This window comes from Salmo salar, chromosome 12, assembly GCF_965601325.2.
Source record: "Salmo salar chromosome 12, fSalSal1, whole genome shotgun sequence".
Taxonomy (NCBI): domain Eukaryota; kingdom Metazoa; phylum Chordata; class Actinopteri; order Salmoniformes; family Salmonidae; genus Salmo; species Salmo salar.
The window spans coordinates 30,291,319-30,317,500 of NC_138302.1; the positions used below are offsets into that span (position 1 = coordinate 30,291,319).

Consider the following 26,182-nt stretch of genomic DNA (forward strand, 5'->3'; position numbering starts at 1 on the left):
GAGAGACGACGAGGCCCAGATTCACAGGCACTTTAGCACACCGCTGCTGTCAGCTAATCTATCACTAGAGATTCCCCAGAGACTTCGGTAAAGAAGTGTGCGTGTGTGCGCGCGCACGCTCGGGTGTGTGTGTGTGTGTGTGTGTGTGTGTGTGTGTGTGTGTGTGTGTGTGTGTGTGTGTGTGTGTGTGTGTGTGTGACCAGCGAGCCTCTTGGAATGCTTCCATCTTCCCAAACTCATTCCACTCTCGATTGCTCAGAAGCTCAAAACTCAATAATTAATAGCTACCCCACTACTCCGCAACCCACAAAAAGAGAGCAAACCTGCAGTACGCTATGGACGGACCAAGTCAACAAAACATAACCTACACCCCTAGCTCTGTAAAATAGGGCATCCCATCCAACTGCCCATGCACGCACGCACGCACACACACTGAATACTCAGGTGGCCATGCTATGAGATAAGAGTAATGTATAGCCCTATAGGGTAAGAGTTTGAGTTTCTGACTCATCGCAGAAGTTTGGAACCGGGGGCTGCAGAGTGCAGACTCCTCAAAAATACAAGGTTTCCGTTTTACACTGCAATAATACGTGAGATTATAAAAATATTGGAAGAGAAATATGAATATTATACATCTGCGTGAGTAAATCAGCACATCTGGATCACTAAATCCAATCTATGGTCTTGGCGAGCTGTGAAATTAAAACCGAAATTGATTGAGAATATCAGCAGTGTATTGCACGTTGCGGTACAAAATATGCACTACCAAGTAGCATTAAAACCATTTATTCTCTGTGTCTTTCCCATCATTTGATTCATCCACGTGTGTATGTCTCCAGATTGCAGTGAGGCAGGGGGATGTGCCAGCCTGACAAAATGTTTTGTAGGACATTTGTTTGATAGTCGTGATGAATAATCAAATCAAAGTTGATTGTCCATGTACACAGATTTGCAGACGTTATCGCAGGTGAAGAAAAATGCTTATGTTTCTAGCTCCAACAGTGTAGTAATATCTCCAACAGTGCAGAAATATCTCCTAACAGTGCAGTAAAATCTCCAACAGTGCATTATTAGATGAGGCATTCCATCAGAGGATAGGATAGTGCAGGTGCAGTCTATTAGTGTGCCATCACCAGGGTGCAGAACATTCTCAGCCTAAAACAGTAGGGGGCTCCTACACACCTCAAAAATATCATTCTTTTCCGTTGGGACCATGTTGTAACAGAGGACATGCACCGTAGCCTACTCACATCATGCCAATATAAATGATAGTAAAAAAGGAAAGAAAGGGTACTGTACAGTGTAGACCTTGAATTGCTCTGATACAAAATATGTTCAGTATTTGTTTATATTGGCCTACAGAACGCTTGTAATAGTTTTGATCAAACAATACACAATAGTCCTTATCGTGCATCTAATTATAAGGGAACCTTATAGGCCTGTTACTAAATGAGTGTCAGCAAGCTTGTTCGAGTTGTCATTAAGACTAATATCCATCAGTTTCAGAGTCCTGTCACTACATGCGCCACCTTCAATGTGGAACACTTTAATAAATGGAACACTAGTCACTTTAATAATGCCACTTTAATAATGTTTACATATCTTGCATTACTCATCTCATATGTATATACTCCATTCTATACTTCTCTACTGTATCTTAGTCTATGCCGCTCTGACATTGCTTGTCCATATATTTATATATATATATTCTTAATTACATCCCTTTACTTAGATGTGTGTTTATTGGGTATATGTTGTTAAATTGTTAGATATTACTTGTTAGATATTGCCGCACTGTCGGAACTAGAGGCACACGCATTTCGCTACACCCGCAATAACATCTGCTAAACACTTGTATGTGACCAATAAAATGGGATTTGATATAGGCTAAAATTGTAGGAGGGCGGGAATAACGCGCACTATCCACCAAACAGAAAACCACTCCAGCAGCGCTCGGATTGGAGAGAGAAAGACCGCCAGCTGTATGTGCTCGAGCGCCGTGTCAACGCCGAGGACCATGGAGTTGAATACAACTCACCTACACGCCGGTTACTGGTTACAGGTGCCCGCTGCTTCACCATTTTACCAGCGAAACAGTATGACAAGGGCGCGCCGAGACCTGGCAGGAATTACCGGAATGTCTGAGGGACATTGTTTAGTCATGTGCCTAAACCACGGTATTGTCTATTAGCGGAGACCGGAGTGGTTTCGAGAGGAGGAGGGGTAAGGGCAGACAGGTAGGAGTCTATTGCTTCAGTAGTTGTTTCGTTTTCACTTCTTGTTACCTGGTAAATAACCAACCACCATGGATAACCACAAGGAGAGTAAGATGAGGAAACAGTCCATGAAAACCAAATCTACAAAACGCAAAGAGAAGAAATACAAAGCCGGGAAGCTTTTCAGGAGGAAATCGTTGAAGTCCGTTGGGAATTTTATGAGCAGGATACTGAAAACTTTGGGAACTTTGGCACACTTTGGCGACGTCGAGCCACCTGACGGTGAGGATGATGATGGCGGGTTCAGAGACAGCGCCGCGTGCACGTTGAGTGCCAACTCAGGGAACTTTAATAAAGATGAACTTCAGGTCTCGAGGGAGATTAAGGTGAAGAAGAGCGCCTCAACTTTGTCTTCTCATGGATCTATAAAAGACAGGCTGTCGTGGTGCTATGGCGACAAAACTCCAGGAGTCCTTGGGTTGAAGAATCATGGAAACACTTGTTTCATGAATGCGGTGGTTCAGTGCCTCAGTAATACGGACCTGCTGGCCGAGTACCTTGGTTTGGAACAATACAAGTCTGATTTGTGTCAGGGGAGAGTAAACGGAATTGTAAAAAACGAGGACGCGCAACTTGCCAGGGGTGAGGTGACCACACAGTTGGCATCCTTGGTGCGGGCGCTTTGGACCCTTGAATATACCCCTCAACTGTCCGTGGAATTCAAGGTGAGTCGCTTGTGTAGAAACTCTTCAAACACAGCTCATGTTTGAGGCTTAATTGGTTAATTTCGATAACAGTTCCCGGTCATGTTCAAGTAAAGTATAGACTTTTCTCATGCTCAGTGCGACTCTGAGCATGAGAAATGTTCAAAGGTCGGAGCAATCGCGTGCTCACCGAGTCTGCTACAGTTTCCAGCGCAGCATTTAATTCTAAAAGGATTGGAATTTGCGAATTATTCAAAAACAAAATAAATATTTAACTAAAGAGAACACATCGTTCCTTTTACATGACGGTTTGTCATAGTAATAACAGTAGGCCTATGTGTGGGCGGCTATATCAACGGTCAGACTCAACAGGTTTCCACTGGGCTCAAGCTGGTTGAATCAACGTTGTTTCAACATCATTTGTCAACGTATTGTGCCGTGGAATCTACGTGGAAAATACATTGGATTTGAAAAAAGTCATGTTGTTTTGAGGGTGAAATTGGGGTGACATTTCAACACATGATTATGTCATCATTGTAACCAATTTTCAACATAGACATACCTTGTATGTGCTAAAATATGTTGAATTTGTAACAATGTCAGATCTTCAATGTTATATCCACAATAGGCTGGGGAGTTGATTTATCTACAGCCATTCATTTGGTCTTGCATCCAGGGTTTTAACCAAGCCTAGCTTTGATATTTGTCACTGACTACTACCTATTGTGGGAATGATTATTGAGAGATCTCCTAATAACTAAATATATTCGCTGTTGGTATCAAAGTCATTCAAAATGGTAGGTTTAACAAAGTAAATTAAATGTAACCATACCTCATAAGTCATATACTGCATCATCAATGATACTATTTAGGCCTATATAGCATTTGCAAAGTTATCAACAGCTATTGTTTCAATTCAACCCAGGGTTCAACTGAAAATAGATAATATATAGATTTGGTTGATTTCAAATGTAATATCCAAGTTAATCATAAATATGTTGGATTCACCTCTATCTCAACCAAACATCAAAGTTAAAGAATAGGATTAAATCAAACTTTTTTTAAAGTGCATTTAAAGTTAGATTAGATTTAGTCGTATTCTTTAACTTACATTTTTGGTTGAGATGGAGACATGAATAAAACATGAATTATTAATTTATAGACAAACTGGATATTGAATAGTGTGGTTGGCAACGCAACCAAATATCAACATTTCAAGTAGATGTATCTTCTGCTTGGATAGTTCCATCTGTGCCACTGACTTAGTCTGGCTTTAATTACAGTTTGTCTACTAATTAATCATTTATATGTTGGATTCACGTCTCCATCTCAACCAAAAATCTAAGTTAAAGAATAGGACTAAATATAATCTAATCAAACTTTAAATGCACTTTAAATAAAGTTTGATTTAGTCCTATTCTTTAACTTTGGTTCTTGGTTGAGATGGAGATACGAATCCAACATATCAAGTATTAATTTATAGACAAACTAGAATTAAAGCTGGGTTAAGTCAGTGACAACCAAACACAATTCAACATCACTTTTGCAAAACAGTAAATAACCTATTAACTTCTCGACAAGTTAACTAATGATAGGTTGGATTCACATCTCCAACTAAACCCAAAATACAGTTTAAAGAATAGAATTAAGCCAGTGGCTCAGATTAAACTATCCAAGCATTAGATATCCTTACATTTTTATATTTAGTTGTGTTGTCAACCAAACACAATTCAATATTACTTTTGTTATACAGTAAAAAGCCTAAAGTCAAGGCTCTTACAAACTAATAACAACATTTATTCAACCTTAAAATGAGTAACACGTCAATGGTGACATTTTGAGGTTAGCCTATGGTAACAGAAAATGTCTTCTTATGTAATCATAGAAAGTGTGCATGTTCAAGATAGCATGCAGAGGTCGCAGGTCTGTGGAGATTTTCACAAGTGCTTTAATAATCTGTGCAGAATATCAAACAGCATTGATCACTTGCACTATGCATTTTTTATGTAATCTCAACTGCAATCCAGGTCATTTGGTTGTGCTTTTAGATGAAGCACAGTAATAACATATTAAGTTGTTGTATAAATACAAAATATCTGAGATGGTATTCGCCACAGCGATAACACATATAAATGACAACTAAACCAAAAATCAGACATTGTTTTTCTAATGGAATTTGGTTGTGCTTTTAGATGGTTGAAAGCATATTGATAACACATTGGGAATTCAACAAACTTCTGGCTGTCTTTATGAATAAAGGTTGAAATCTTATTGATCAACCTCTCAACCAAATATTACCCACATTTCCACACTGAAATGACGTGGTGTGCCTAGTGGGTTGTGACTGGAGGGAATACAGCTAAGACCAGAAGCATTTTAGCTAACCCTACGTCTAACCCGTTTCCTAACCTTAACCTACAGTAAGTCTCCTAACCTGCCACATTAATTATCTTAATTAACCTGCTCCATAAATTCTCTTAACCTGCTACGAAAAAGTAATTTCCGGTCGTCGCTGTACTCCCTCTAGTCAGAACCGACTCAACAGTTTTCACATCCTATTTCCGTGTAAGCAGACAGGTAGCATTTCAGGGGAGGAGCCTGTGGCAATGGTCAAAACAGGTGAGACATATACTAGCATTACAGGCAGTGTCAAAACTCCCATATTTTTTGATTAATATCAACATTTGGGTTCTCTTTTTCTTTTCTCCCAACATAAACATGGTCCAAACCATGTGTCAATGCCTATTGCCTAATGCCTAATGACCATTGACCACACATCAGGGCACATTTGCTAACTAATACGCATGCTGTGTGTGTGCCCTGTGGCTCCCACCTGCCACAAACCCAGATGTGGTGGCTTGTCTGCATTCCCTGGATGTCCTTACTGGGAGGAAGGGAGCGGTACTTCACATGCAGGGGTGGTGCACTGAGTTTACGGAATGCTGATGAGAGTGAGCCAGACCAATTCAACACAGTGGTCAGGGACTGCCAGGGAAGCAGGCCAGAGTCCCAGACGCCTGATGATGTATGAATATGTATGTCTATGGTCTGGCCCCACAGGGACACCTGTGGCTGGTCATCCAGGGGCACAGTGCCCGAAGCTGGGCCTGGGTAAGTGGCATTGCTCACTCTCATTTACTGGAACCTTTGGACCTATGCTGCAAATATAGATGGTACCAGAGTTCTGTATTAGAACATTTTGATTTGGTTCAGCCCATTATAGGCTCTAAGATAATTATGATTCTAGCAGTAGTGAGATACTTTTTGAAGTTTATACGTTAAGTTTTGTGTGCAGTCTCTCGAAATGTAGTACTCAGATCTATTGAATAATCAACTGCACTTGGGTATAGATATTCCCATTCATTCATTCATTCATTCATTCTCATTCATTCCCTCCTCTCACTGCAGTTATAAGGATGGCTTTGACTTGAACAATATACTGATTTCTATCTGTTTGTCCTCTTTGAATGAGATGAGGATGTTTACTGCTGTTGCAGTGCAGCCAAGTGAATTTAGCCTGGGAAAGGTGGAGACCCCCTACTGAGCAAGCTCCACTGGTGCGTATGGAGAGTGCAGCAGTGAGCTCCAAAACAAACAAGAAATCATGTTGGTGAAAGACAGGAAAACACCCACCCATCCATTTACTCCTGTTCCCCGTAGGAATGGTACTAGTTTGTGATGAGGAAGGATTCTCCACAGTGGTTCTTTGACAGATAATTATTATTGTCAAAGTCAGTGTGCTTTTAAAGAGCACTAGTCAGAGGCATTGGCCTGGTAAACAAGTTCAACAGTGACTGAGTGAGGATAAAAGTTGGCTCTGCGAGCTTTTCCCTCCCCTCACTTTCCTTGCTGAGTCTGCAGGTGGTGGTTGTATCATGGTTCTCCATGACTCCTGTGTAGGCGGTGGTGGGTGTGAGTGGGTGTCATGTTGGTTGTTTTGGAGCACAGGCAGAGATTCAGTGTTTGTGTTTTCCTGTCTCTGCTTTCTTTCAAGAGCTATGGTACTCGCACACACACACTCTCTCACTCTCTCACTCTCTCTCTCTCTCTCTCTCTCTCTCTCTCTCTCTCTCTCTCTCTCTCAATATTTGCCTTTGAACTCAGAAATTGGCAGGGCACTACTACTTCATTTACCCCCAAAAAGCTCTGACAAAACAATATAATGAAAAACACAGTGAGAAATATGTCTGTGTAAGTACTGCAGTTTGAGCGCATTTCCGATGGATGTATTCACCACCATAATTAATGGTCTAGCTTCGGGGGGGGGGGGGGGGGGGGGGGGTTAAATCAATCTTAAACAACGCTAGGCTGTAAGACCACCCAACCTCCCCACTTTATCTTAGTGAAGGGAATGGCACAGAAACCATTAAAGGAGCAATCTGTGATATTTACAGCTGTTCAGTGGTCATTTTAATTAATGATATTGATTCTTGAAGAATACAACACAAATGCCTCATTTCATTTTTTCTTAATTTAACTAGGCAAGTCAGTTAAGAACAAATTCTTATTTTCAATGACAGCCTAGGAACAGTGGGTTAACTGCCTTGTTCAAGGGTAGAACAACAGATTTTTACCTTGTCAACTCAGAGATTTGATCTTGCAAACTTTCAGTTACTAGTTCAACGCTCTAACCACTAGGCTACCTGTCGCTCCTCATGAGCTCTTACCCCACCATATCCCAACTTATAAGGTTATTTTGCTCCGTTGTTCAGCTTTATTGCAAACTACGTGGTAGGGCTGCCGTTTGGCCACCCCAAATATGTACTAGTGATTGTGCCTTTAGGATACAGTAAAAGCACAGACCCTCGTTCTTCCCACACAAAAGCACATTTACTGCCTCCAATATAAGTCATAGAGCCTGCGTCCCAAATGGCACCCTATTACGTACAAAGTGCACTGTTTTTTACCAGAGCCCTATGGGCCCTGCTCAAAAGTACTGCAATTTATAGGAAGTACGGTACCATTTGGGATGCAGATATAGGAGTTTAAACTTCTCCATTACAGTAGTGTTAACAGAGAGCCTTTCCCAGGCTGTAAAACACTCAGTGATGATTATGACCAATCATCCTTTGTTTCCTTCTCTATTCTTAATGGTAGTAAATCCCACATTAGGGACATTGTCGCGGAGACGAGGCAAAGACTTTGGGCTTTACTCTGTCATCACACTGGCAGCATATCAGGAAGAGGATTTCATGTTATGTTACCGAAAATCTTATGTTGTCTTGCCATAATAAATAGTGGTTTTCTTTCTTTTGGAGGTGAATACATGGACATGAAGTCTAGCATCCAAACTAATACTTCTTCTGCCATCATATATATATTTTGTGGTGAATTGAGATACTGTATAACTCAGATTAATCAGGATCAAAGAGTAGGATTTTTTTGTGCAAAAAACTCAGACTGGGGCGTCGAGCGTGGGGAGCCAGGAGACAGGCAAGGGCATTTGCTTGGTGGCCGGGACTGCGGTTGGCCGAGGTTTGTGTTTCTCTCCCCCCGACCAGCGGTCGTCCTCCAGGGGAGAAGCGGGGGGAGGCTGGGTCGTCTGGAGCTCAGCTGAGATTGATGAGTGGAAAGAATGGAGAAAATGAGAGAGGGAACAAGGGAGGGAGAGTATGGGGGGAAAGAGGGAGCAGAAGGGAGAGGCTTTATTGAGTAGAGGGAATGGAAGGAGAGGCAGGGCAGGAGAGTAATTAAGTGATGACCCATCAGTGTCTGCCTGGTCAGCGGAGGAGAGGATCGCCAACCAGCAACACCAGGCTGCTGTTGCAGAAAAATGTAACAAGGAATGGAGGTGCCAGTAATGATGGTGATGGATACCGTCCAGGCTCATTCCCACCAGGCAGCAACATCTGCTCTTGCGTGTGTGTGTGTGTGTGTGTCAACATCACAACCTCTAAAGATTATGTAACGTCCTAATTCCTCATGGTTCTTCCTCCCAGACTGCCATTGTGGAATCTAACAAGGTCCATTTGACAGGCCAGGCTGGGGTGACCCTGTAAATGTGTGTTTTTGAAGCAGAGGAATCATTTTGTTGATGTATGGCACGTTCCTAGTCCTGACGGAGCTCTCCTTATACCTCGCTGTTTACATTGAAGGTGATGTGGGGTACTTGTGAGACAAACGCTAAAGAGGGGAAGGTCAAATACTCTCCAGCTCACTGTCTTGGATGCCAGGGCAGGCGTGGTGTGTGTGTGTGTGTGTGTGTGTGTGTGTGTGTGTGTGTGTGTGTGTGTGTGTGTGTGGTTTGTGTGTGTGTGTGTGTGTGTGGTTTGTGTGATGTTAATGCCTGAGTGTGGGGGTCTCAACCTCTCCTAAGATGTGAGAGGGTGAGAGAGGACGACTTTGTCAACTGCCCCTGGAGACTGTGTAGGTTAATGGTGTACCTGTGTTTATTTAAGAGGTTAGGTTAGGTCACCCTCAACTGTATTTTGAGTGTTTGCAATCGTTTCTATCTGTCTCTAGTCTCACCCTCCAGCAAATGTTTGCCTCACCTCTCTAGTAAGAAATGACTTGCAAGGCACCATGCCATGACAGAAAGAGAGTGCACTGTAGTACCGTATAGTCTGCCTATGTTTACTGTGGTTATGGAATAAGGTGCATCTTCACCATGGAGACCGGCAGTACCCTAAAGACAGCTGAGGAGTACAAACAGCTTTTAACCTCTCTTGGGTAGGGGGCAGTATTTTCACATCCGGATGAAAAGTGTGCCCAAAGTAAACTGCCTGTTACTCAGGCCCAGAAGCTAGGATATGCATATAATTGGTCGATTTGGATAGAAAACACTCTAAATGTCTGTGAGTATGACAGAACTGATATGGCAGGCGAAACCCCGAGGACAAACCATCCCCCCCCAAAAAGAATTCAGCCTACCACTATTTTCAATGGCTGTCACTTTTATTATAAGTCCTCCCAGATTGCAGTTCCTAGGGCTTCCACTAGATGTAAACAGTCTTTAGAAAGAGTTTCATGCTGGTTTTTGGAAAAATTAGCCAGAAATTGTAGTTTTTCTAGGTGGCTCCCATTTTGGCTGTTGTGTTTCCAAGCCCGTGAATGAGAGCGCATTCTTTGGTATTTTTCTCCAGTAAAGACAATAACGATTTTCCGTCTTAAATTGTATAGTTTATTTACGAATTAGGGTATCTAAGGTTTGATTATAAATGTTGTTTGACTTGTTTGGAAAAGTTTATTAGTAACGTTTGGGATTCATTTTGTATGCATTTTGATGGAGGGAAACTGGGTGGATTATTGATTGAAGCGCGCCAGCTAAACTGAGTTTTTATGGATATAAAGAAGGACATTATCGAACAAAAGGACCATTTGTGATGTAACTGGCACCTTTTGGAGTGCCAACAGAAGAAGATCATCAAAGGTAAGGCATTTATTATATCGCTATTTCTGACTTTCATGTTGCACCTGCCTGGTTGAAATATGTTTTTCATGGTTTTGTATGCGGGGCGCTGTCCTCAGATAATGGCATGGTGAGCTTTCGCTGTAAAGCCTTTTTGAAATCTGACACAGTGGCTGGATTAATAAGAAGTTAAGCTTTATTTTGATGTATTACACTTGTGATTTTATGAAAGTTAAATATTTATAATTCTGTAGTTTGAATTTCGCGCTCTGCAATTTCACCAGATGTTGGCCAGGTGGGACCCACCTGCCCATAAGAAGTTAAAGAGGGGAGCAAATATGGTCTGGCATCTCTAGCTGTCACACAGTGACCCACACACAAAGTCCTAAATCATTCAATCCAACAAACTGTGTAAAACACATTTGACATTTCTACTTCTTGACATAGTACTCTTTGGCTATCCGATTAAAAATGTCCCAACCAACACATTTTACACCCAGTTTCTCTCAAATCACTTCAATGTTTACCAAATAGCCTGCATTATTATTCCCATGCTCCCCGTGGGGATAGAAACACAGTATATCATGTTTGTTTTGGCACTTCCATGGCCAGTCATTAAATGTTAGTGTCAGGTGTCTAAGCTGTCTGTCTGTGATTTGGTTGGTTATGAGGATGATGATAAATGGAGGCTGATACAGGCTTACTCAAACAGGCCTCAAAATGAGAATACTATTCGTACTACTTTGGTGGGATTACGCCTCTATCTCCTCTCAGGCATGGGGTGGGTGTGAAAAGTAAAGACTATGTTGATATGTCTATGCAGATATCAAGGGGAATTCCTTTGAACAAGAAGTGCAATCTGTTTTTGAAGGATGGGATGGGGTCCTTACTTTCTTAGCAACAGTGCTGCTGTGCAGACCCATTAACATGCCATTGTAGCAGGATCACCTCTGGACGTCAACAAAACAAAATGTGTGCACACAGCAGACCATAACCCCTCTCTCCAAGCCCTCCTTCTCTCAACCCCCTGTCCTAATGAAGCCATCACAGCTCTGTGATGTCATCAGGTTTCTGCTTCCCAGACACAGCGGTCCCACGGTAACCTTGGACACATCGGTTGCTGTCCCCACCACTCTTTCCGCCACCTCCGACTCTGTTTCCCCCTTTCCCTCTTACCCTTTCTGGGGTAGCAACATAACGTAACATAACTGCACTGTCCTTTGATAGGCAGAGGGTGTAACTAGGATTAGTGAAAAGGGGTGTGTCCTAAATGGCACCCTATTCCCTATATAGTGCACTACTTTTGACCAGAACCCTTGTCAAATGTAGTGCACTACATAGGGAATAGGATGCCATTTCAGATACAGCCACAGTCAACATGCCCCTTTCGCTTCCCTCTCCCTCGGAGGGCCCCCTTCATAATGATTAAGCTCATTAGTGGTCCATCTCAGGTAGTAGGGAGGTAGGGGGCCTCCCATCCTGTCCTGTGTTTATATTTAGAACACTGGTGGTGTGATGCAACAATTTATTATGAAGGGTGGAGGAGCGTCTGGGATCGGGCTCTGTTACTCAGAGGGCGGAGGGAGGAATGGAGAGAGTGGGGGGGAGATGGCTGGTGGGAATGGAAAGTAGCCACCTGGATGTCCTGATGGTGTTGTTGTTAGCTACACCTGTCACTGTCTCAAGGAGAGTCAGGGTAGGGTAGATTACTTTCTAAATGTTACTGTTACTAGTTACTTATCCAAAATTGTAATCAGTAACGTAACTTTTGGATTGCCCAAACTCGGTAACGTAATCTGATTACTTTCCGTTACTTTTGGATTACTTTACCCTTAAGAGGCATTAGAACAAGACAACAATTATCAATCAAATACATTTGGTGTGTCATCGTAGACATAGTGGACTCGCTCAGGTAGAACAAACTTTAACTTTCCATATTTTCAATGCAAAATGTAATGTCACTGAGAAAACAGAAAGGTGTCTTAATATATACTACATGACCAAAACTATGTGGACACCTGCTCACCTAACTTCTCATTCCAAAATCATGGGCATTAATATGGAGTCGGCCCCCCCTTTTCCGCTATAACAGCCTCTTATTCTTCTGGGAAGGCTTTCCACTAGATGTTGGAACATTGCTGTGGGGACTTGCTTCCATTCAGCTACAAGAGCATTAGTGAGGTCAGGTCGGGCACTGATGTTGGGCGATCAGGCCTGGCTCGCAGTCGGCATTTCAATTCATCCCATTGGTGTTCGATGGGGTTTAGGTCAGGGCTCTGTGTCAAGGTCTTCCACACCGATCCCTACAAACCATTTCTGTATGGACCTCGCTTTGAAACGGAAAGGGCCTTCCCCAAACTGTTGCCACAAAGTTGGAAGCACATAATTGTCTAGAATGTCATTGTATGCTGTAGCGTTAAGATTTCCCTTCACTGGAACTAAGGGGCCAAGAAAAACTTCAAAAACAGCCCCAGACCATTATTCCTCCTCCACCAAACTTTACACTTGGCACTATGTATTCGGGAAGGTAGCGTTCTCCTGGCATCCGCCAAACCCAGATTCGACCGTCGGACTGCCAGATGGAGAAGCTTGACTGATCACTCTAGAGAACGCGTTTCCACTGCTCCATAGTCCAATGGCGGCGAGCTTTACACCACTCCAGTCAACCCTTGGCATTGCACATTGTGCTATTAGGCTTGTGTGCGGCTGCCCGGCCATAGGAACCCATTTCATGAAGCTCCCAACGAACCGTTCTTGTGCTGACGTTGCTTCCAGAGGCAGTTTGGAACTCGGTAGTGAGAGTTACAACCGAGGAAAGACAATTTTTACAAGCTACGCACTTCAGCACTTGGAGGTCCCATTTTGTGAGCTTGTGTGGCCTACCACTTCACGGCTGAGCCATTGTTGCTCCTAGACTTTTCCACTTCACAATACAGAACTTACAGTTGACCAGGGCAGCTCTAGCAGGGTGGAAATTTGACGAACTGACTTGTTGGAAAGGTGGCATCCTATGACGGTGCCACGTTGAAAGTCACTGAGCTCTTCATTAAAGGCCATTCTACTGCCAATGTTTGTGTATGGAGATTGCATGGCGGTGTGCTTGATTTTATACACCTGTCAGCAACGGGTGTAGCTGAAATAGTCGAATCCACTAATTTGAAGGTGTGTCCACATATTTTTGGTGATGTAGTGTATTGTTTTCGCAAACATCCTTTCTGAATTTAAAAGTAATCCAAGTAATCTGATGACAATATTTTTTCTGGGGGGGGGGGGGGGGTCGTCGTTGTTAAAAAATATATATATTTTTAAGGAACTCAGTCTGGCTTTCAATTTACTCTTGAAAGTTGTAATAATAGACTGCACAAGGCCATGTCAGCTAACGTTATTTTAGCTAGGTTTTTTAGCCCATAGATTTTGTAGTAATGGGGGGCCTGTGTGAAAAAGTTTAAGAACCCCTGACATAACTTGTTATAGTTTTTTTTCTGTTATCAGATAACATGTAACTGATTACATATCACCAGTTACTCCCTGACCCTAAGGGGAGCTGATTGAATACACTGTCGAAAGACGCTGTTTACTTACCACCAGACAACGTTTCCTAAAAATAAATACTTTGAACAGTAGTTTCTCTGAAACTCTCAGCTCATGTATTTTGTTGGAAGACCTAACTGATATTTATTTTCTTGTCCATATCTAATCTCTTCCTCCCGGTCTTTCCTCAGAGTATTTAGCCAACAGACTACATAGCCTACATCATTTTTTGTCCGTGTTCGATATTCCCTGTTAGGTTGTCCGGTCAGCCTGTAACTCTAAGTTTAATATCTTTGAGCTTCTACTGTAGTTTGTTGGAAAGTCGTTTTATGTCTTTTGTAATGTCCTCATCTGATTTACTCCTCCCTGTCTGTCCCCAGAGTATTGTGTCCAAGTACGGCTCTCAGTTCAGAGGGAACTCTCAGCACGATGCCCTGGAGTTCTTGCTCTGGCTCTTGGACCGGGTCCATGAGGATGCCAACCCCACCATCAACAACAACCACAGCAGCAGCAAGACCAAAGCCAACGGAAAGGTAGGAGCAGACCAAACACTGTCACAAACTTGTCATGAAGCCCAAAGACATTCACATGTCATAGACATTGTCTTGTGTTGACAATGTCTACGACACTCAAAATAAGAACACCTGTCACCAAACTGAAACATCTTGAAAAATATTGATCACTGTTGTGATCGAACGGGCCTGACTCATGACACATTGTAGATATACTGTAGCCAACAAGTTCGCTGAGGTAAGGTTTTTGGCTGATGGTAGTACTATGTTAGCCAACTGTGGCTGCAATCCAAAATGCAAAGACCTCTCTGCATTCTACAGTAGCAGCTTCGTCAGTCTCAGCTGTGTGAGAGCAGAGGTACAGTTGCAGAGGCCGATAATAGCTCCTTATTCAGGTGGAAGAGTTGCAGAGGCTTGAGTCATCATATCACCTGGGTCCCACTCAGGAGCACACACACGTCTTGCTTTGCTCATCGACTAACTTACTTTAGAGCAGGACACGTACACACACACACACGTGCATAATGTAGGGTGGGGCCGTTGGGACGAGAGATTGCTACCGCTAGGGCCACCTTTGCTAAATTAATATAGGAGAAACACTGGGCTAATAAACAAACTTGAGATTGAACTTGGTTAGCATGTATCAACATCTATTTTTTCACATTCAATTTAGTAATATTGCAAGCCTTGGTTTTGCTCACAACCTAACCAGGTTACTCCTAGTGCGGTAGAGCAAAACAGCTCTGAGGTTCCCATGAATGCATATTTCTATTCTCAAGAGATACAATAGAGACTCGTTACGAAGAGCTTGTCTCAATGACAACAAAGCGAATTCCACAGCATTCTGCAGCGATACGCCATCCCATCTGGTTTGCGCTTAGTAGGACAATTTTTTTCTCCCAACAGGACAATGACCCAACACACCTCTAGGTTGTGTAAGGGATATTTAACCATGAAGGAGAGTGATGGAGTGCTGCATCAGATGACCTTGCCTCCACAATCACCCGACCTCAATCCAATTGAGGTGGTTTGGGATGAGTTGGACCGCAGAGTGAAGGAAAAGCAGCCAACAAGTGCTCAGCATTTGTGGGAACAGGTGAAGCTGGTTGAGAGAATGCCAAGAGTGTGTAAAGCTGTTATCAAGGCAAAGGTTGGCTATTTTGAAGAATCTGAAAATATATTTACAATGCAAAAAATAGTAAATTATAAAGAAAAATCCTTAAATAAGTAGGTGTGTCCAAACGTTTGAATGGTACTGTGTATAAATATGTATTACAATAAACAAACATAGTCAAAAACAATAGACAACATAACTGACTATTAACTGTTTTGATGAGAGGCGGGTCATCAGCTTAATGAGCAGGCCTCCTCGTTAGAAGAGTCGACCAATAGCACAGGCCGCAGGCTAAGGAATGAAGGCCCCACTGTGGGCCTTCTCCTGAGCTGCTCTTGCGTTGCCTGAAGAGAATAGTACAAACGCACCGTACTTGTTATATTCACCCAGCCAGGTCACAGAAATCAATTAATGCATTTGAGGAAAAAGAGACACGGAATGTGTGGGATGAGGCCTCTTTAGAATCCCATTTCCTTGACGACCCTGGTCCCTTTCTCAATGGGAATGATGAGTCTAGCCACTGCGGCGTCTGACTGTTGTGTCACTCATGGCTGTATTACTATTTACCCACCGGGGCCTCTGAAACGGGCCATTGTGTGTGTGTGTGTATGTGTGTGTGTGTTTGTGTGTAGCAGGAGATGTTGTTGAACTGGCAGCCTGCTGTGTGATGCCCCCTCTCATTCTCTCTCTTTCCATCCCTCTCCGCTCTCCTCTGTCTGCTGATGCAGAGGGGAAGGGATCAGGGGAGGGTGTACCGCATTGGCAGAGAAAGCACGGCATACTATGACTTATAATGTGGATGTGATCTCTAATATCATTTAATGTAAACACACATTGCCCCTTTAGGGTGTGCGATGGTTACAATGATGCCTCGCTTCGTTGCGCTTCAACCGTATCCCCTTTGGCTTTTGCTCATCTCCGGCTGCTATTATTAGCCAGTGAAGTCCTTATTCTCATTGACTGCCATCGTGACGCCACCTAACAGCTAATGCCTTTCTCTGCGGCTACGCTATAGAGGAGGCCCTTTATGCCACGTCAACAGCTCAGGGCTCTGGTTGTCATTAGCCGTCGCTGAATCATGGCTCCATAAAGCCGCTTTGCCGACGCCTCGGCCCGAGAAAGAAGAAGCTATTTCAGAGAACGCTGTGGGTATGTGTGATCCATTTCTATTATTTTCTGTAATTGAATTAATTCTCTGTGTTTGGTTGTAGCTCCATCTTTCTCACCTCCCTCGTCTCCTCTCCTCCTCCGTCCTACTCTCTCTCCATTGACTGGTGTTAGAACACTGATGGTGTGCATTGCGGCATACAGCGTACACACAGATAGCAAATGGACAGAACAGATTGATAGATGGATGGGTGTATGGATTGATGGGCTGAGAGAGAGTGAGAGCAGGACAGGATGACACCTCCGTCGTCAGAGCCTGTGAAACGGGCGTTTCAAGGGAGAGCAAAGACCCAGATCAATCTGCTGACCTGCCAGAAACCTGAGGAGACACTTTCTAATCCTGCCTCCCTCTTTCACTGAGTGAATGGTACCTTTCTTTTACAGTGAGCTCTAAAAGTATTGGGACAGTGACACATCTTTTGTTTTGGCTCTGTACTCCAGCACTTTGGATTTGAAATGATGCAATGACTATGAGGTTAAAGTGGAGACTATCAGCTTTCATTTGAGGGGTATTTTCATCCATATCAGGTGAACCGTTTAGAAATTACAGCACTTTTTGTACGTAGTCCCCACATTTTAGGGAACCAAAAGTATTGGGACAAATTCACCTATGTGTATTAAAGTAGTAAAAAGTATTTGGTCCCATATTTTTATTGACGCAATGACTACATCAAGGTAGTGACTCTACACATTTCTTGGATGCATTTGTTTTGCTTGTGCTTCAGATTACGTTTTGCCCAATAGAAATGAATGGTAAATAATGTATTGTGTCATTTTGGAGTCACTTTTATTGTAAATGAGAATTGAATATGTTTCTAAACACTTCTACATTAATGTGGATGTTACCATGATTACGGATAGTCCTGAATGAATCATGAATAATGATGAGTGAGAAAGTTAGACGCACAAATATCATACCCCCTGAACAAGGCCGTCATTGAAAATAAGAATTTGTTCTTAACTGACTTGCCTAGTTAAATAAAGGTTAAATAAAATACCCCCAAGACATGCTAACCATTTTTGGGGGGTAAAATATTTATGTTTCTAACTTTCTCACTCATCATTATTCATGATTCATTCAGGACTATCCGTAATCATGGTAGGATCCACATTTATGTAGAAGTGTTCAGAAACATATTAAATTCTGATTTACAATAAAAGTGACGCCAAAATGACACAATACATTATTTACCATTCCTTCTATTGGGCGCAAAATAATCTGAAACACAACCAAAACAAACAGCAAATGCATCCAACAAATGTTTAATACACATATAAGGGAATTTGTCCCTATACTTTTGGTCCCCTAAAATGGGGGGACTATGTACAAAAAGTGCTGTAATTTCTAAACGATTCACCCAATATGGATGGAAATACCCTCAAATGAAAGCTGACAGTCTGCACTTTAACCTCCTCATCATTGTAGCATTTCAAAGTGCTGGAGTACAGAGCAAAAATGTCGCTTTTGTAGCTCACTGTATCTCCTCCTCTACAGGAAATTTCCTTACAACTCTATAACTGCTTAGTTTCAACATCCTTACACATCCACTTTCTGCTCCAATTCTTCACTTGTCCCCCGTTACACCCGACTTTTACTGTCACCTTTGCAATACCTTTGCAAAACTACAAAAGACAAATTAGTGCAGCGTGTGTTTCTTTACATAAGCATCTTTCAGAATGGATGGTCTGTATTTGAAGAATGCATTTCTGCATTATCTACATGGACTCACACCGGCCTGCAAGGCCCATAGAACAGAGCAGAAACCAAACCTCAAACCTAATGCACCTGCAGTCCTCCATTTTAAGATCAGTCCTCTGTTATTGGTGTATGGGTTCAGTAGCAGGGGCCTACTTTATGTGTATTGATTCAGTAACCGGGACCTACTATAACCTGTGGTCCAGCATACAACCAGCCATGTGACCAGCTGAGCCGGTTCACCTTCCTCAGCTAGTGGAAGGTTACGTAAGGAAGTCGGTCAACAGAGGCAGCTCAGTAAACTGACGTTTGATCAGTTGCTGAAGGAAGCCAAGTCTCCTTGAACCAGAACCCATCGTAGTAGAAGGGGATTAAAGGGCCAGTTTGAAATAACGTGTGTGTCGCCTTCGTCCAACCCCTCAGGCTTGACAGCAGTATTTCTCATAATATGAAAGTATCAGGCCTATCTAAACCAGTTTGCACAATATTTCTCTGGTGTCGGAATGAAAATATATCAGACAAACTCACTTCGTTCGTATGCCACACATGTGGCATACATTTCCCTTTAAAATAGTTACATCTGGCCCTTGGCCTTGACCTCCCATCCAGTGTGTGGGCATGCCTGCCCGAGTGAGTGGTTTAAAAGCCGATCCATCTTACCCTCTCTCTCTCTATCCGTCTCACCCCTACGGACGGTAGTGGTAAACGATGCCTAGCATCCCAACACCGCTGCTAACTCACAGAGGCATTATCTCTGCATTATTCCATTTTAAACGTCGATAATAGCTGGCTTCTCACTCTGCGCCCGGAGAGAGTTGACAGGGTGAGTGGATGGAGGGGAAAAAAGAAAGAAGAAAAAACCAGCCTGGATTAATGGAAGTAAACTGCTTAGACTTAGAAATCTGGTCTCTGGACGTTGTGGCAGTCGGCGAGGCGGCGATAGAACACATTATTGACAGACCCAGAAATTGTGGGTTTGACGTCTACGGATGTGAGGGTTAAGAGGCCCTGTTCTCCAGAGAAATGTGTTTGTTTATGATACAGATCAGACGTGGATGACAGGTAGAGGTTGATGGATGCTGTATCAGATGTCTCCTGTCAGTGTTGCCCATTGGGATGTTAAAGCTCTGATACTCCTCATTCAGTTGTGCCATCGGACTTGACACTGGCAGTCCGTCATATAGAGAGAATGGATCTACCATTGGACATCTCTGCGTTCCCTCTACTGCTCTGGAGCTAAATGAAGTCAGCTTTCCTCTCTTCTCTGTTGGCGCATTAGTGTTGTACATTGATTAGGCGTTGGTGTTCACAGGTTGCTTATCTTTCCTTTGCTCCCTCTCTCGCTCTCTCCCTTTTTCTCCCATGCTCACTGTCACAACTCTGCTTCTCCCCCTCTCTCTCTCTGTTTTTCTCTCTCTCTCCTCTGACTCATCTCTCCATATGTCTGTCTGGTCTACTTGTCAGTGATGAGCTGTCTAAGCCGTTGCCAGACGTCAGCTACAGCTGAATGTTAAGAGCAGGGCGGAGGGGTTGACGGGGCAGACGGCCACAGACCCTTTCTCCTTCTGCTCCGGCGATCCCGCTCAACCTCTCACAGGTTACTTCAAACGACACTTCTCCCGCCAGCCCCGCCGAACCCCAGCCACAATCCGATTAGAACACCAGTGACATTTCTCAGATGCTTCAAATTCCACACGGCATAGAGAGAGTGGGGGAGAGAGGGAGGGAGAAAAGGAGATGGGGCGAGACGTTTGTTGGTGGATTTGCCCGTCTGTTTGACTGCATGATGGGCTTCGATCTCCTTTTCCCTTTACAGATGTCTATTTTGTGTGAAATTGAGCAGCTGGAGAGGAAGGAAATTGAAGCAAAACTCCTTATTTGCTGCTTCCTGTCATGGAACAGATACAGTAACATCAATATCACCACTAATAGCCCTTTTTTGCTACACTACTGTATAAAGAAGAACACAGTGGCGAGGGGCATTGTAGTAGTGGCGCTGTGGTGTATATTTTTATCACTGAAAACATGTGGCCCCGAATGAAGGGAATCTGGGACCGAGGGGGAACTAATCCCACCACTACACACACACACACACACACACGCACACACACAACCTCACCTCCTAATAGGATTTACGACACCAAAAAAAAAAAATCTCGGCTTTATGAAATATTTCTCGACATGCCTCCTTTTTCCTTTTCTCAACGTTGGATTCTTCATCCATTATTCACCCTGATCCCTTTCCGTGTCTTTTTAAAGCCTCCTTCCTCCTAACGTGGCTCCATCTACTATTCACCTATTGAAAGATAAATGATTGAGCAGGGCCAATTTGCGTCCCCTCTCCCTGTCCCCCCCCATCCTTCCCTGACTCATTTCAAAATGCTTCTGAGGGATAAAAGAAAGAAAAAGTTTCAGGTGGGCTTTTGTAGTGGCATGGTATCGAGAGAGAGAAAAATAGAAAGGTGTTGGCACCAGCAGCTCTCAGCTTCAGGGATTCACCTAACTGAGCAGATAGCTAATTTGTGTTCTTTTGTCAAACCTGCTGAATTGGGCCGTCTAGGTATCAACGCTCCTCTGTCTAGGTTTGTCTGATCAGTTAGCGCTTCTAAAAGAGCTCGCACTTTTTTGGAGACTGAGGTGTTATTTTTCTTCCACTTGGCCTTACTTTGCAAAAGATGATGCCCTGTAAACCTCTCCTCCGGTTTGCCTGCCTTTCTTCCTTCAGTAATTAATTGATGGTCAAAGATGGAGATAGATACTAAGAGAGTGATACTGAGCGGTTTGGCTAGAACCATCACTGTGGATCAGGTGCCCTAATCAGTCACTAGCAGCCTGTTATCCTGCTTGCCTGGTTCGCTAAGATGAAAGTGGCCAGTCCAGACCAGGACAAACAACTCTCTCGCACCACACTGAAGCTTTCCAGGGATTTGAGCTGATCCCTGATCCCTGCTGGCCCTCCTTCCCTCCAGACAGGAAGTGTGGTAGTAGACTAACAGGTATGGTTACAGCACAGTGCACACCACAGGGACAGAGTCACATGGGGAGACAGAGGAAAGAGAGAGAAGTGGAAGCGCTGTTGGACATCATCTGTGAGGTCATAATGGGGTGAGAGGAGTCTATCGTCGTCCTCGTGCCACAGAGTGATGAAGATAAAGGAGGAGGAAGAGTGTGTGTGTGCATGCGTCTGCTTGCTGCCCAAGCCAATTACCGCTCCCACAGGGGCATCAGAGAGCCACAGTCACAACATGGTGCAGAGTCAGGACCCAGCCTCCCCATCAGGAGTCAACCCAGAGTCTATTATCATCCCAATGTGCCCTGGGTCTTCCACAGAGCCTCCAGAGACAGTGTTCTAGCTCTGGGACCCTACCCAGGGACCCCCTATCTGACCGTGGACATCCAGGCTCGCTGTGGGGTAGCTAGGCCTCTCAGAGTATTGCCCGTGACTGAAGCACCACAGGGGGCTAATGAAATGGAATCTCCCTGAGGATCAGGAGAGAAGCTCAAAGTCGGAGGAAGAGCGCCGGCCACCGCTCCATTAATGGCAGGAACATTAGCCCCGGGATCGATCTGCTGAAAGGGGGGGGGGCAGGATGTGTGTTTGCGTGTTTGCGTGCATGCATGTAGGTGAGACTGAGTGCTGTGTGTGGTGGGCGCTAACAGTGCGGGCTGAAGGGCTCTAGGACACACACAGTGGGCTTTCTAAGGGCACTCAGCCTCAGTTCCTCTCACACAACACACAAACACAGACAGATTACATTTGGCTTCCAAACACACTCGTATTTATACATACTACTTTTCTCTCTCTCTCGCTCTTTCTCTTTCTCTTTTTTACATTTTCTTTTTACTATGTCTCTATCCTCTGGGGGGGTAAGTAATGCGACTGTCCCACTTCTCCACTTTCACAGCCCATCCATCTTCTACACGCACGCACGCACGCACGCACGCACGCACACACACACACACACACACACACACACACACACACACACACACACACCTCAGAGGTGCCACACAGAGACGGCTGACTGCCATGGGTCTCCATTTTAAAGGCCTTTAATGGGTCACACATTTGATATAATCCATGAATATTTCAAAAGACGCCCAGACCCCCTAAATAGTTAAGGAATATTTAAAATATTCAGCGGCATCAACACATTTGTCTCCTTTGAGAGGGAAAAAGGACGCTCATTAGTAAGTTGAGGGTGAGTCTGGTTTGTATTGAATTGTTGTTGGTGGAAGGTTGAGTTGTGTTAGTGCTGAAGAATTGATCTCTCGTTCTCTGGGTGTAAAATCAGAGCTGGGCTCAGCCAGGGAAAGCCTTTGATGAACACCAACACGTGGTTTGAATGTGAAAGAGCTGTTCACTATCATTTCATTCTCCTCCTAATTTATGATATTCAAAAATAAATCTCCTTATGTGCCTGGCGGATTTCTCCTTGACTGTTTTTTATTAGAGTTAAAAAGGCAAATGCACGCACGCGCACACACACACACACACACACACACACACACACACACACACACACACACACACACACACACACACACACACACACACACACACACACACACACACACACAGGAGAGTAATATGAGCAAAACGCCTGTGTAAATGCATACCGATTATTTTGATTTGAAGCATAATTTGAGTAAAGCTGGAGGGATTTGTAAGCAGTGAGCCTCCCTGGTCTGAAGGTAATAATGGTCCCCATGGATGAGGTTGACCTCCTGTTAGTCTCTGAGGCTCCTGCTGCTGGGACTCTTCTGTACGATGCTGTTGTGTTCCTCATTTAGGCTGGCTTACTACGCCAGACCAAGGGAAGGGAGGGGAGGGAGGTGGAGCAACAAGGTGCATTTGCTGCAAGGACATTGTTCCGATTTAAAGTTCACTCTCGCTAATGTGCTGGTACTACTTGGTCAAAAGTAGTGCACTACATAGGAGGAAAGTCTTCAATGGAGAAGTGCACTGTCTGTGACTTTGTGTGAGACTTGTCCACAGAAACCCACCTCTTCAACTGTACTCTACAGGCCTTGAGGACTTGTCATTCTCCTTACCGCACTATTTCATGCTCATATTGTCTCTCTTTGTCGCTGTAATCTCTGTGTGTAATGCCAACCTGTTCTGCAAGTGTGGAAAATGCCGTGAAAGAATACAACTGAATACAGTGGTGCCTTTTGTTTGCCAATAATACAAGTTAACAATGTCTGGCCTTGAGGCCCATTGTCTTGTGTCATCATATCCCACACCCATCTTTATTGTCATCGCTCCCATATAAGGTAGTACCTTCCTGGCACTCTGAAGCTGTATAACTGGAGTGGTGGCTATAATGTGGCTTTACCTGTTCCGAGGAACACAGACATTCTCTTCCACACCCTTTGGCTTGTGGCCTGACAAGAATATTTGCATTCTGTTCTCCCCTCCTCTGACCGAACACCTGACTGGACTAACGTCCCTTTTGTTTACCTACCTTCAGCAATTGTTATTTTTGAACCCTGAGAGGCAGAAAGGTCACGGTCCTGAGTTTGTTTTGGCTGCGTTCCACTTCACAGAGGAACAGGAGCCTGTTTTGTAACACTGCAACAGGTGTTTTAGTTTACCGCCTGCCTGTTTTTTCTGTTTCTCTGTCTTATAAATGGATTTTGTTTACTTTGTAGTCTCTTGTTCAGTTTAACTGGATTTTTGGCCCTTTCAGGGTCCTCTTTCCTGGTCAATTTTAAAGTATGGTTGTGGAATCTTTTACTTGGTGAGATTGCCACTTAACATTTTGAACTCTAGTCTGGTAGACAGACAATGTGGCGACAAAGATACTCAAGGTTTCATTCTACAAAGTGGCCCATGTTGAAATCGCACCATAAAACCAACCTAGACCAGATTTTATAACCCAATTTGATGTGAAAGTGATATGAGGATTTTTAATGGATGTTGTCCTTTGTAACTTTTCAGAGAGAGAGAAAGAGAGATAAAGAGAGAGTGAGAAAAACAAATCCTCTGCTTTTTCCACATTTCATGTTAAAAAGGAATTTGCACTAAAGGGGGCTTTGTAGGAGATCTCTTACATATGGGCACTCTTGTGGAATGTGATTTTATCATAGAGCATCACTTTTTATTCAAATGAAAACCCGCTGACTTCTACAACCCGTTCCTCTTCACAAAATAATGGATTTTCTCTCCTTCCTCTTTCCTCTCTTAGCTTAGCTCGGATAATTTATTTCTGAAATTAATATTTGCCTGTGAACATAGCCAGTGTGCAAATGAGAGACTGCTCTCCTCTCTTCCTCTCACCCCTCTCTGGTCTTTGCCAAGTCAGATTTGGCTCTGAAGGAGCTGCCAAGAGCTCTGTTCTGTGGCCTCTTATTTTCTGTTTTTGTCTGTCTGTGTGTGTGTGTGTGTGTGTGTGTGTGTGTGTGTGTGTGTGTGTGTGTGTGTGTGTGTGTGTGTGTGTGTGTGTGTGTGTGTGTGTGTGTGTGTGTGTGTGTGTGTGTGTGTGTGTGTGTGTGTGTGTGTGTGTGTGTCTGTGCATGTTGGTTCAGCGAGCTTCTCCACAGAAACTGCTAGAGGGCAGAGAGTTTGGCTGCGCCCCATGCCATCGGAGAGTATACACCCAGTTCCAGCACTCCTTGGACAGGTCTAGGATCAGTGTTAGAAGGCTTGGTTGGCAAGTTTCACTGTGTTTTTAGTAGGGCAAGGGCGCAACATTTTTTACATGGAAAAAATGAAAACACGAAGCAGTCCAAACTCCTTGGTCTTTTATAAACCAGCTGTATGTAAAATAGTGTGTACTAGTTTGGAAAATAAATACATGTGACTCTGGATGACAACATAATAATGTCTGTTTCCAACATTAGAACTGTTTCCTTAAAGAAGTGAAATACGCTTCGTGTTTTGTTTCCTTGCCACGATACTAACGACTATACTGGTATCGTCCCCGCTCTAGTTTTTAGGCACACGTTTGCCTATATGTGCTCAGTGGGCCTGTTATGGCCAAATTGGAAAGGAGTGGCCTCTCTCTCTCTGTCTGATGGTATGATAACCAACAGTGAAGAGAGAAACCCATTACATATATTTACTGCTCTCTACTTCAACAGTTGATATGTATTCCTCTAATAGAGGGAGGTGACATACAGTGGGCATAGCTATCATAACTGATAGAGAGAGGTGACATACTGTACAGTGGGCAATGCTATCATAACTGATAGAGAGAGGTGACATACTGTACAGTGGGCAAAGCTATCATAACTGATAGAGAGAGGTGACATACAGTGGGCATAGCTATCATAACTGATAGAGAGAGGTGACATACTGTACAGTGGGCAAAGCTATCATAACTGATAGAGAGAGGTGACATACTGTACAGTGGGCAATGCTATCATAACTGATAGAGAAAGGTGACATACTGTACAGTGGGCAATGCTATCATAACTGATAGAGAGAGGTGACATACTGTACAGTGGGCAATGCTATCATAACTGATAGAGAGAGGTGACATACTGTACAGTGGGCAATGCTATCATAACTGATAGAGAGAGGTGACATACTGTACAGCGGGCAATGCTATCATAACTGATAGAGAGGGGTGACATACTGTACAGTGGGCAATGCTATCATAACTGATAGAGGGAGGTGACATACAGTGGGCAATGCTATCATAACTGATAGAGAGGGGGGACAGAAGCAGAGAGACAGGGATGGATGGTCTACATGTATGAGGACGGAGGGAGGGAGGAAGGGGAAGAAGGGAGGGAGGAAAGGGAGGGGAGTTATAGAATGCCTGTCGTTTCCTCTCTTATTATCCAGACGGCCACATTACCGTAATCCTGCACTGAATAGACCCGAATTAGTAGCAGCTCTCCACAGCTAAAAGAATAGGAGTGAGTCAGCCCCTTTACTGCAGGG

The 26,182-nt window shown here is 43.7% G+C and overlaps 1 protein-coding gene across 2 annotated transcripts in view; it reads left to right on the forward strand.

Annotated features, from left to right (window-relative positions):
* Positions 1-1,966: 1,966 nt before the first annotated feature.
* LOC106564672 (ubiquitin carboxyl-terminal hydrolase 43) overlaps positions 1,967-26,182 on the forward strand; it is a 112,394-nt gene continuing 88,178 nt past the window's right edge. For both annotated transcript variants that reach the window (XM_014130888.3, XM_014130889.3), the window contains exons 1-2: positions 1,967-2,941; positions 14,180-14,332. In XM_014130888.3, the coding sequence (XP_013986363.1) occupies positions 2,306-2,941; positions 14,180-14,332 (789 nt within the window). In that variant the 5' untranslated portion in view covers positions 1,967-2,305. The remainder of the gene's footprint in view (positions 2,942-14,179; positions 14,333-26,182) is intronic.